We start from the raw sequence: 12,106 nt of genomic DNA on the forward strand, positions 1-12,106 counted from the left end.
CCAAAAAAACGATATATATATAGGACAGCATCTTTCTTCCTTTTAAAGAAAACCATTACACATCCTTCAAAGTTAGAAGCTATCTACATTATACCATCATCTACGCTAATACAGAAATAAAACCCACATATTATATGACCGACGAACGTGGCGACCGAAAAGAAAGGCTGTTTGTAAGCGTAACGCGTCTTGTTTTGAAGGTATTATTATAGGTTGCTACACAACGGAGCCGTTCCGTTTGATTTATGAGAACATGAGGAATGAATCAGTGAATCCATCACATTGTCAACCAATTATCTTTCTATACGCTGGCACAGGGGGCGGCTCTGTCTTCTTTGGTTCTGCCGGACACAGAGCACCCGTTACACACTCCATAAATCAAATAGAAAATAGCTGGTAGTAGTAGTGGTATAACACAACTTAGTGCCCCGAAGTGGAACGGTGACTGCATTAGAAGTAATTTCATATCGGAGCAGGGCTTGTAACAGCCTGGTATGAAAAGCAGTGTGCGCGGAGCCCCACGGTGAGCCGAGCTGTGAAAGGCCTGCGCGATACAGTCACCATATACAATACACAGCTCTGTGTGCGAAGTCACACCCGGCTCCCGGTTTAGATCTATTTCGGTGATTGGCACGGTTGATATAAAAACACTGTATCGACACATGACAAGTCCCACAGTTGTCGGGAACCCCTGAGGGGGCCGCTGCGAAGCACTGGAACCTGGAATTGATAACTTCCAATTAAACGGGCCGTGCTAATCGACGCCGGCCCTAGCAAGGAGGTGCCAGCGTTGGCCATAACCCACGATTATGGCTCAAATTCAAGAGGGTGCAACCCTAAGGGGCCGACCGTTCGACCGCTTATCCAATTATAATGGGTTTGTGAAGGCCACTTGTAAACAATTGTGGAATGTTTGGAAGGGGTGAGAAACATTAGTCGAAGAAACAATGTTGTGCTGCGCGGTAAATCAGGGGCTCTCTAAGGTATATCGAGGAAGGCGACAGGAAAATCCTGTTTCGGTAGTTAATTGTCCATCGCAAGGCTCCCCCCGCCATCCCCCCCGACCCCATTGAAGGCAGCAGGGGGCGCTCCTAGACGTACTCCTTGGTGCCGCTGCCGCCACCGCCGCCTCCACCGCCGCTGCTGAGCGGGCCCGAGCGGGCGCTCGCTGCCGACGGGTACTTGGACACGTGCTTGCTCCCGGGACAGGAGGCCGCCAGCATGGCGCCGCCCAGGACGTCCAGGAGAGAACCGCCCCACGCGATGAAGATGGCCATGCCGAACTCAAACCTGGTGAGGAGGGAACCCAGGGGGTTGGTGGGGGATCAGTGTGACCCGTTTACTCGCTAGATCTTAGAACCTATAGCTGGATAGATTGGTTAGACTCTCAGAGAGATGAGCTGTAACACCCAGTCAAGGGTGTAAACGCTACAAGCGAACTTGAAACGGCTTCTCAAGGAAAGGTAGAATGCGGCTCTGCGCTTGCTTACTTGGTGTTCACCGGGGTGTAGGGGTTGTAGAAAGCTCGGATGACATTGTGGGCGAACCAGGAACACGCCACGATGGCACACAGCCCTGTTGGAGCGAGGGGAGGGGTCATTAAAATAATGAGTCAAGCCTGACGATCAATCGGTCCATCACAGCAAAGCCCCATTAGGGCGCGTGTCCCTTTTACGACCACTAGGCGGCTGTTACCCCCTCCCGCCGTACCGTACGGTCCGTGACGCCTCTTAAGTTAGAATCAGTGCAGGCCGTAATGGTCCTTGTGGTGGAGAGAGGATGAAAGAGCAGGAGACCACGCCTGCCTCCCACAGAAGACACCCTAAGTGAAGCCGGTCTATTCATCCCCGTGAAGAGTTGCGTGACTAGAGCTGTTTTTCCTCCTTTTCATCTTCTCCTCAGAAGCGAGAACTGAGGCCGTGGCTCAGTCACACAAGCACAAAAGGGGGGCTCAGAGACTTCAAACGCAGTCCCCAAAAACGTACGGTTGCTGATCCGGCCCCCGGATCGGACGCCCTCGTATAGGGGCCCCGGGCGAGAGCCGGAGTGACAACGCACGCCATCGGGACGATGGTTCCTCACCTCCGATGAGCAGGATGATGCCCCCCGTCATGGCGATGCGGGATTTGCGCGCCTTGTCGTTGCCGGCGCAGGTGGTGCACTTCATCCCCATGCAGGCCACGCCCAGCCCAGCGATGGACACGATGATGCCGACGATCATCAGGGCACGGGTGGCCTGCAGGGCGCCTGGAGAGGGAGCAAGAGAGAGAGAGAGAGAGAGAAAGAGATCATGGGACAATGGGTAACCCAAGGGCAATGGCTCGGTTTTTCGAAGAACTGTCTCGATACCGATACCGCGGTTCCAGGGGGTGGTCGGCGGGGATTTGGACGACACCGACCTACCTTCCTATCTGTAACGCCGTTTGTGAAAGAAATTGTGAACATTGCGATCATGATCAATGTGTTTCATCGGAGGACAGTCATATATTTCACTTTACACCTCAAAAAACACACACATTCCAGTGCACAGGACCTCTTTCAATATGAAAAGAGACGGATGAGCCAACTCAAGCGCTGGGTTCTCATACAGTACGAACCCCCCCCCCCAACGGTAAATCTGGATACACAAACTGAAAAACCGTTGAAAGACCCCCAACCTCCAGCCCCCCAACACACACACACACACACATACAGCGTCAAATAAACAGGCCGAGATTTATCATGAGGCTTTATGTGTGGCCCCTGATGCGGTGTGAATTATACTCACATTAGTGTGTGAGCATACTTTAATGCCGGCTTTTCCTGGAAGGGAATCCCTTGGATACGTGTGCGTGCACCCACACACGCAAACACCCTCTGCTCTGTCTACTGTTAACTATAGACATATCCCAGGATAGACCCCCCCCCCCCCCCTTTCCCCCCTCCACACCCCAGCACACAGTACTGCCCCACCACCACCACCACCACCTCTTCCTCCCCCCTGCCCTCTCCACCTAGAACCAGTCTGTGCCAGTCCAGGCCATCCCTGCCCTGCCCCAAACAAACAAAAGCTTTGCAGAACAACGGGGTGGGAGGTGTGAAGATGCGAGGGGGTTTGTGGGGCGGGGTGGGGCGGTGTGGGGTGGGGTGAGGTGGGGTGGAGTGGGTGGGTGGGTGGGGGGGGGGGGGGGGTTGTGGTGGAAAAGCAATTGAATGGAAGTGGAGACAAATAATTCAGGGAAGAGCGAGCGGAGGACATGAGAAAGAGCGCGTTTGAGCGCAAGTGGCACTGAGAACCAGGCAATTCTAAACCCAATGAGCGCCAAACTGAAAATGGAACTTTCACCCTGCCCTAGGCCTGTTGCTAGGGCGCCTGGATGATGGTTGGCGATGCGGAACGGGCTTGAAATCAGGGGGTCATTGGGTGGTGTTGCTAAACAAAGATTTTTTTTTTAATTTTAATCACAGTTGAGTAAGACTCGTTTCTTCATTCGTCATTTATTATTTCATCCATCCTAGACAACAGCAGCTTCAAACATTCCAACAAAGCCACGTCCGCCGTGTCAATATTTCAACTGCGCGCGCTTGGCGATTGGAGACGGTGAGCGCAGCACCGCCGTGTTTCACCACAGGGATTCATCAAACCCCGTCTCTCCTGACTCGAAATGCATAACCCCTACAGACCACGAGACGTAAAAAATAACCAAATGCCTCAAATCCGCGGGCGTATGTGAGCGACCGCTGACCGGACGCAGTGTCCGGTCCGTGCGTAATGCGCGCAGTGTGCCGCGTAATTAACTCGGTGCCAAGTTTTCCAAATGCGCCTTACTTTGCCGATCACCCACACAGGTCTAAATACAGATTTGTCGGCTCTAGTCGTTTGTTGATCCCTTTTCCGCGAAGTGTATTTGTATTTTGTTTCATTAAACTCAGACTTACTGTCGAGCTGCAGGATGGAGTCGTAGATCTTGCACTGCAGCTGGCCGGTGCTCTGGAAGGCGCACGACATCCACAGCCCCTGGTACATGGCCACGGCAGTTATGATGTTGTCCCCGATGTACGCGGACATCTTCCACTGGGGCAAGATAGTTCCAATAATCAGTCCGATGATGCCGATGAGAGACATGGCAAACCCTAGGAGCTGGATTCCCGAATTTGCCATCTTCTGAAGGAAAACAAAACTAATCCCCCAACCCCCCCAAAAAAGAATAAATATTAATTGTCTCGTTTCAGCCCAAATCTTCTTTTAAAATTGCTGCAGCAGCAAAGTAGTCCGATTTGCCTTAGGAGTCCTCCTGTGTCGCGGGGTCTTATGTTTTATGGGCATCGGGGGGCTCGGTGGTGATGATGTGCGCAGTGGGTGTGTGTCATGCCTGCTGATGCGTGGGGATGAACTTAGAGATCTTTACCAAGCTCTTTCCAGGCTCTTTTCTTAGGGGATCCAACGAAGGCAACAGGTTTCGAGCAGATGTCAAACTGTTATTCCTTTCGCATCATTTCCTATTTCATTTTTACTCTCTTGCTGCTGGCACTCTCCTTTTAACACACTTTCCTTCGAGGAGTTAGAAAGAGGTATACAGTAATATGGAGCAGTGGGGTCTCCAGCATGTGGTCGGGGACCGGCCAAGGGTCCCTCAAGAGGTTCCAGGGTGTCCACAGAAAATCCCCTTATATACCCACCCCTCTCAAACAAACAAACAAAAAATTATATATATATATATATATATATATATATTCTCAAATATCTTCATGAAATGGGATCTGAGGCCCAATATGTATCAAATTAGGCAACAGTTACGATGGTTAACAGCAATTCCACAAACCTTATGGGCATCACACCTTTTTCTTTGTCTCTATCTGAATGACCATAAAGTTTGCTGTGAATAAAGTTAAATAGTTTAGGGGGATAGGATATGGGTAGGCATTTAGTTAGCAGTTAGAAAAACTATTCCACTTTGACAAGACTCTATTTACGAAATATATATGAAGACTTCAAAAAAATGTCACAGAGTGTACTTTGCTTGGGTCCTCCAGGCTGTGTCTATGGCCATATTGCATCGTTTTCTAAGAAATTGCTATTTTCCTGATACTTACAGCATGAATGAACAATGAGCCACATATTATTTGCCTATCTTACTTTGGTTCTGTTGATTTGTACGGTTCTGCTGTAGGTCCTGTCAATGACCTTTGCAAAAAATGACCATAACCATCTGCCTATTTGGGCTGATCAAATCATTTGTTCTTTTTGCACATTGTAACTGAACTAAAAATACCACTTAATGTCTGCAATGGTTGCAAAGTTTACAGGTTTATTGAACTATGATTCTGGGACACGGCGAAGTGTGTGTCTCTGAGTCTGAGCTAGAGCTCTCTGAAGTGGTTGACCGACTTAATTCGGTGTTTTCATGGTTGAGTCTCGGTAGGAAAGGGTTGTGATTGTTTAGTTGCTTTCTTAATGGGATTGAGTTTATTACGGGAGATTCTCGGAGGTGTGGTTAGTTTTAAGTGTTTATTTGTTTCTGGTCCAGTAAGGAGGTAGCTCAGAATTTAAGCTTAGGATTTTAATTTTGAAGAGCCTATACAAACCTATGTTTGCCCACCACCTGACAATTGCTTTATCAGTCCAAACATATTCCAATTCAAAGTTTTACTATCCACTCATGAGGCCTTGGCCCAGAGTGGATACTGTGGCCACACACACACACACACACACACACACACACACACACACACACACACACACACACACACACACACACACACACACACACACACACACACACACACACACACACACACACACACACACAGAGTTGTGGTCACTTCCTGTGGTGATCAGGAAAAAAAACAAAAAAAAAACAGAGACAATGCGCTTCATTGTCCTTGGAGCTCTTGGGGCTTAGATGCCGCACGCTGTGGTGAGATGATTGTCCCGCGGTAATGGGCAGTGGTGGTGCGGGGGGGGGGGGGGGGGGTGATAACATTTGGGTCTGGAGGAAGGCATTCCCACCAGCAGGTTAATGGAAACATAAAAAAAAAAAAACAACTACTGGTGTCAGGATAAAGAAACCTTCCTCTTCAGCGGCAGGGGAAATGTTGGTTGTTTTGACACCTGAAACACCATTTCCTGCAATCTAGAGCCCCCAGAGGTGAACAATGACCTTGACCATAACAAAGACCTTGCTATAGGATGACAACGCTGCCATTACAGGTTGAAGTCCTGATTCCCCCATCCAAGTCCTGTTCCTGGAATCAAATGATTGCAGGAGACGACTAAGCATCATAAGACTCAGTGGCTCAAATAGATAAATTGTTGGATGCAAACATCAGTGTTGACTTGAGGGTTTGACGCCAGGTGAGCTTTTGAAAGCGGGCAACACAGGTGTGTGTCTAAACGTGCCAAGAGCCCAGGGCTGAGCTGCCTCAGATGCCCCCTTCCAGTGCTGCAGATTGATGTTCTAATCCTTATTTTTCCATCCAAGTCCTGTTCCTTGATTCAAATGATTGGAGGAGACATGCACACTTCATTTGTTAAAAAGCTAAGTCGTTTGATGAGAACTTCAGGGTTGGACCACGTGAGGGTTCAATGCCAGGAGAGCTTTTGAAAGCCGGCAACACAAGTGCGTGTTGAAAAGGGCTCAATGTGGAGGCCGGTGCAGTGCGGTGGTGTGATGCTTCAGGTGCTGCCTTCAAGTGCGATAAGGACCCGGGCGCAGACAAAATCCGGACCTCCTCAAGTCTGACCCTCAGCAGCGGAAGTTTTCGTGAACATCTGCATTTGGCATGTGCGTAGTCCACTTGTGGCGCAAGGCAAGAAGAAGACTTTACAGTGGCAACATAGACCACCTTTCAAAAAGTTTCTTTGCTTTTCTAAGGTTTTATTCAATGTTGTCTATCAAACCTGAATATATTGAATAATATAAGAGGAGAGTATGTAGAGCAACATACTTCATCGCTTTCACCCACCTCAAAAGAAGGTCACGGTAGGATGGTAGGACGAGGTGGAAGCAGATGATATGTGAAGAACAAAGCACAGTGTCCCTTCACCAAACACCCGCCACAAGGTGTTGCCGCTGGTAACCAGATTTATGGGATGGTTCCTTGGCCACTATTGCCGTACGGCGCCCAATTTATTCCCTACACACAAAGAACGCCCCTTTCTCTCCCCCCACCTCTATGGATTCTTTCTCCTTTTCACTCCCCTTAATTCCTCCACTCAACACACATATAAAAACACACACACACACACACACACACACACACACACACACACACACACACACACACACACACACACGCACGCACGCACGCACACACACACTTTTAACACACTTTTGTCTCATTCGGAGAAGCCCCTGCCCAGTGCTGAATAGGAGGTGGAGGAAAAACAGCTAAATCAGCCCAAAGAGGAGCAATGACACATACACACACACACACATCGCCAACCCCCCCATACCCCCCCACCCAACAACCCCAGGCTCTGAAGTGAGCAAGCTGAGCGAAAATCCAATGATTAAAGTCCTGCTAGTCGCCTTTGGCAAGCCACTGAGGCGTCGGCAATAAACCATGCCTGGCTCACAGCTCTCTTTCTCCCACTCTCTCTTCTCTCTCTGAGAAGCTCAAAGCGGAGCGGGGGCAAACAAGTGGCTCCGCATGCCTCCTCCTGTCCCCCTCTCCCGGCAGCCTTGTTACGCAACGCCATGTGGCGCTAGTTCTGCGAGACAACCCGACCGCGCCACACGCTGTCCCTCCGCCTCCCTCCACCTCCCCTGCACCCACCTGGTGGGCTCGTCACTCCTGTACGTCTAGCTCATTACAGTTGTTTTCTTTTTTTGTTTTTTTTACAATTGGTGAGACACATTTCTCAATACTGAGTTCTCTTTACCAACACAGCAGTTAATCTCGCAACCGTAATGCACTAGAAACGAAACTACCAAAACACTATCATATGTATGTAAGTGTTTTTTCTTAGTTTAGTTTCTAGTGCATTGATTTTAAGATATTATCCTAAAATCAACTCGTTGCCCGCTATTAAAACACCGGCAAGGGTTCTCTCCCACCAAGAAAACTTTGCCACTCATAACACAATGACCTAAAAAGGATCTTTTGCTGTACAAATAAACCAGCATTCCATTACAAAACCAACACGGCAGTTCTTTACTGTATATGTACTACAGTATATGTTACAGAAATTTATCAGAAATGCTTCAATATGCTTTATTTTTGCATTAATCATTTATACTAGAGTAATCCAAGTGAAGTAAATAACCTGAAATGGTACAACGGTTAAGCTGCCAGAGGTTTGAAAAGAAAAAAGTTTAGGTTTCCAAAAACTGAAAAATAATGTCAATTTCACAGTTATAAAAAAAAAATGCCTTTTTCGGGGAACAAGTAATGGGTTGAACAACTTACAGATGGAAGTGAATGAAGCCTTGAACGTGGATACAAACAATTCCTGCAGGTGTCCCAGCTTGTGTTGCTTACTTATTTCGCATGGTGTAACAGTAAGGGATTAAAACAAGTTTGTTCCGAAGAAGGTTAGATGGAAATAAATGAGAAAGCAATTCAACTGGAAGTAATTTAGTTGAATAAAAGAAAAAATTGCTTAACTGAGAGATTAAGATCATTTAGTGATAAATAAGGTGGGATGCTGAATAAGTAGTTACGATAAACAGTTATAAACAATATTGAAGGCAAACTCAGCTGTGAATTAAATAAGGAAAAAATATATATATTTAGTTTCTGTTTTTCCCCGCAGTGGAGGAGGTGCGTGGGTTTTGGAGACAGGATCAGACCCAGCAACACGGACGCTAAGTGCAACAGACCGGCCACGATACGGCGGCAGCGTGCATAAGCGCAGACGCGCTTGGATGTATCTCATATTTTGTTTGATTGGTTACTGTGCCATCTGTGGTAATTGGCCGGAGGTAGAACAGTGGGTGTGTCACGATTCTTCAAATCCAAGATTCTGTTTGACTTTTTATTCCAAGGTCACGATTCCATTTGATTTTCGATTTAAACATGTATTTTTTTCAGCACTGATGGCTATGCCATTATTTTACTATCGAGTCTTGATTTGTAAGGAAAAACACTTGCTTCTCAATACGTAACTTTTATTTCAACATAAAAAATTTGAGGTAATAACAAAAATATGACAATATTTAACACACCTAAACAGTTAAGAGCTTTAGCAAAACTAGACTTAAGAATAAAAACCAGTAAGTTACTTACTACACTGCTTTTAAGTTACTCATCAAACTGATCAGAGCGATCTTTTCTCCAAAAACAAAGCAAATAAAAACTCTAGATGAAATTTTTAATTTACTCCGTTTCCTGCTGCTGCTCCGCTGTGGAGCCAATTGCTTCTGAAAAAATGCCGCCCGTGTTCTCACGCTCGGTAGCCCGGCACAGTCTGCGGGTCGGTGGTTAGGGAACCTATATCCGGTAACGGTGTGCCAAATCCACTTTCACTGTGTGTACAAGGGAGAGTGCATCTTTGACCAAAATGTCCAGTAATTTCAAGGATGTGGCGATGAAAGTGGGAAAGAGAGTGCTCTCTAATGTCCACTGTGCAACCAACTGGATGAACTTATATTAATATTAAAATTTTGTCCCTGCAGCCCAAGTGCCAGGTGGGAGGTAGCTGCTTGGCGCCGCCCAATGGGGTCGCCTGGGCGGACGCTCCGCGTAGATTACGCACATTTTACTTTTTTTTTTTTCATTTTACTACACCATGTCTATCAAAAACTCATCGGCAGTGATCTCCTACGAGTGCGATGCACTCGTTGGTATAAAAGATTCCCTGAAAGAACAACTTTGGGACATTTTATCCGCTGATCCAGAGTGGCCGGCGGAGATTCAACGCGGCAACTTTATCAACAAAGACAATAGCATCAATGGGTCGCTGTTCCATGGGAGCGCCGCTGGAGGAAGCACCACGGAAGGCGAGGCGGCATTCGGACCAGAATGAGGATGCAATCCTACCGTCCACCTCTGCCCAGCATCCGTACTGCCAATGTCCAGTCCCTGGAAAATAAAATGGATGACCTTCAGGCGAGGATTACATTCCAACGGGACACAAGAAACTGTTGCGTGCTCTGCCTGACGGAGTACGCAATCGGGGGGGAATCCAAGGGTGGAGGCGTCTGCTTCATGATTAGCATCAGCTGGTGTAACCCCAACAACATCAATACTCTCTCTAGCTCCTGCTCGCCGAACCCCGAACAGCTGACCATCTCATGCCGTCCATTCTACCTCCCCCGGGAATTCAGCCCGGTCATCACAGCCGTTTATGTTCCACCGCAAACGGACACCGACGCAGCACTATCGGACCTGTATGATGTGTTGTGCGGACTTCAAAACAATCCCGACGCAGCTGTGGTGGTGCCTAGGGACTTTAACAGGGCGAACCCTAAAAAAAGTTCTGCCCTATTTCCATCAACACATCATGTGTGCCACCAGGGGAGAACTTTGGACCACTGCTACACACCGTACAAGAACGGATTGAAGACCTTCTCGCTGTTCATTGACTACACCACAGTTCCCACCAGACTGGCTGTCAAGCTGCTGGAGCTAGGACTGAATACTCCGCTGTGTGCCTGGATTCTGGACTTCCTCACAGCCTGGCCCCAGGTGGTTAGGGTGGGGAGGCACACGTCCAGCTCCCTCACCCTGAACACAGGATCCCCCTGTGGCTGCGTCCTTAGCCCCCTACTGTACTTCCTGTACACACATGACTGTGTGGCCAGGTCCATCTCCGACACCACCATCAAGTGATGATCAACCAAGCACCGTCGTGGTGGGCCTGATCACCGACGACGACGAGAAGGCCTACCGCGAGGAGATGGCTGACCTGTCACTGTGGTGCCAGGACAGCAGCCTCCACCTGAACATCAACAAAACTAAGGAGCTGATTGTGGACTTTAGGAGAGGATTACAAACGAGGACACACGCGCGTTGGTGATTGTTGGAACAAATGACGACAGGGTGAGCAGCTTCAAGTACCTGGGAATCCACACAATGGAGGACTTAACATGGACTATAGACACACACACTCTGGTGAGAAAGGCGAGGCAGCGTCTTTACCATCTCAGGCAGCTGAAGAAATTCCGGGTCTCGTGAGGATCCTCAAGTCCTTCTGCCCTGGAGCAGTGGAGAGCATCCTGACAGGCAACATCACTGCCTGCTGGAGTGCGGTTTTCGTCTCCGTTCCATGCACCAGATATCTACAGATCGATACGGATATAGCGTCAAGGCTTGCACTGCAGTTATCCAGGTAAAAGGTATAAAAAGTGTTTTATAGTAGTGCATTCTGTCATATAATTGAAATGCGAGCTACAACTGTAATTGTTGAAATTGGTCAGCGGGATATGTTTGTACTGTGGTGCATTACCTCTCCATATTACATAACTTTGTTCTTTGTATTAAAAACAGGTCTTTATCAATAAGCAAATCCGACAGCAGCTCTTGGTGTCTGGTACAATAAGCTCATATAAGGCATATTTAAATTGTTGCACTCTTTACGAAAACATTTCTACGTATAGTGTTTCCATGGAAAACTTGACTTTATACTGTATATATGTATGCCAACATGCACGATTACCCGTTTTTGAAAGTGTGAATTGTTGATGCAGGGTTGTATTGTTCATTTTTAGGTTTATTGTGTATTGCTATTTTTTCCCTATTTTGATTGTGAAACTGTTATAATTGCCTCTCTATCTATCTATCTATCTATCTATCTATCTATCTATCTATCTATCTATCTATCTATCTATCTATCTATCTATCTATCTATCTATCTATCTATCTATCGGTCTATCTGTCTGTCTGTCTGTCTGTCTGTCTAGCTGTCTATCTTTCTGTCCGTCTGTCTGTCTGTCTGTCAGTCTGTCTCAACACGACATGTGGAAATACTCAGTACATTAAAACTCATCTCTGAGCATTCATTATTATTCATTATTTTGGAAATTCACCATGTTTTGGGTGAATTTTGGTGAATGTATTGTGTTCTTACAGATTTGATGATTTGATTTGTTCCCAGTATTTCCTGGACCAAATTGAGTTATTTTAATGGAACCCTCCCGTGCAAACAAGAGCTTTCCTTAAAACACGCACTTGATCTGTTAGT

The 12,106-nt window shown here is 47.2% G+C and overlaps 1 protein-coding gene across 1 annotated transcript; it reads right to left on the minus strand.

Moving 5' to 3' along the window:
* Positions 1 to 1,091: 1,091 nt before the first annotated feature.
* Positions 1,092 to 4,141, minus strand: LOC307247123 (claudin-7-A-like; the record flags this gene model as incomplete). Its single annotated transcript, XM_080023189.1, has 4 exons — positions 1,092 to 1,290; positions 1,491 to 1,575; positions 2,083 to 2,247; positions 3,919 to 4,141. 4 exons carry the CDS (start codon positions 4,139 to 4,141, stop codon positions 1,092 to 1,094), a joined length of 672 nt encoding a protein of 223 aa, XP_079879315.1.
* Between the last annotated feature and the right edge of the window lie 7,965 nt (positions 4,142 to 12,106).

The sequence above is a fragment of the Zeus faber genome (assembly GCF_960531495.2).
Source record: "Zeus faber genome assembly, chromosome: 22".
NCBI lineage: Eukaryota > Metazoa > Chordata > Actinopteri > Zeiformes > Zeidae > Zeus > Zeus faber.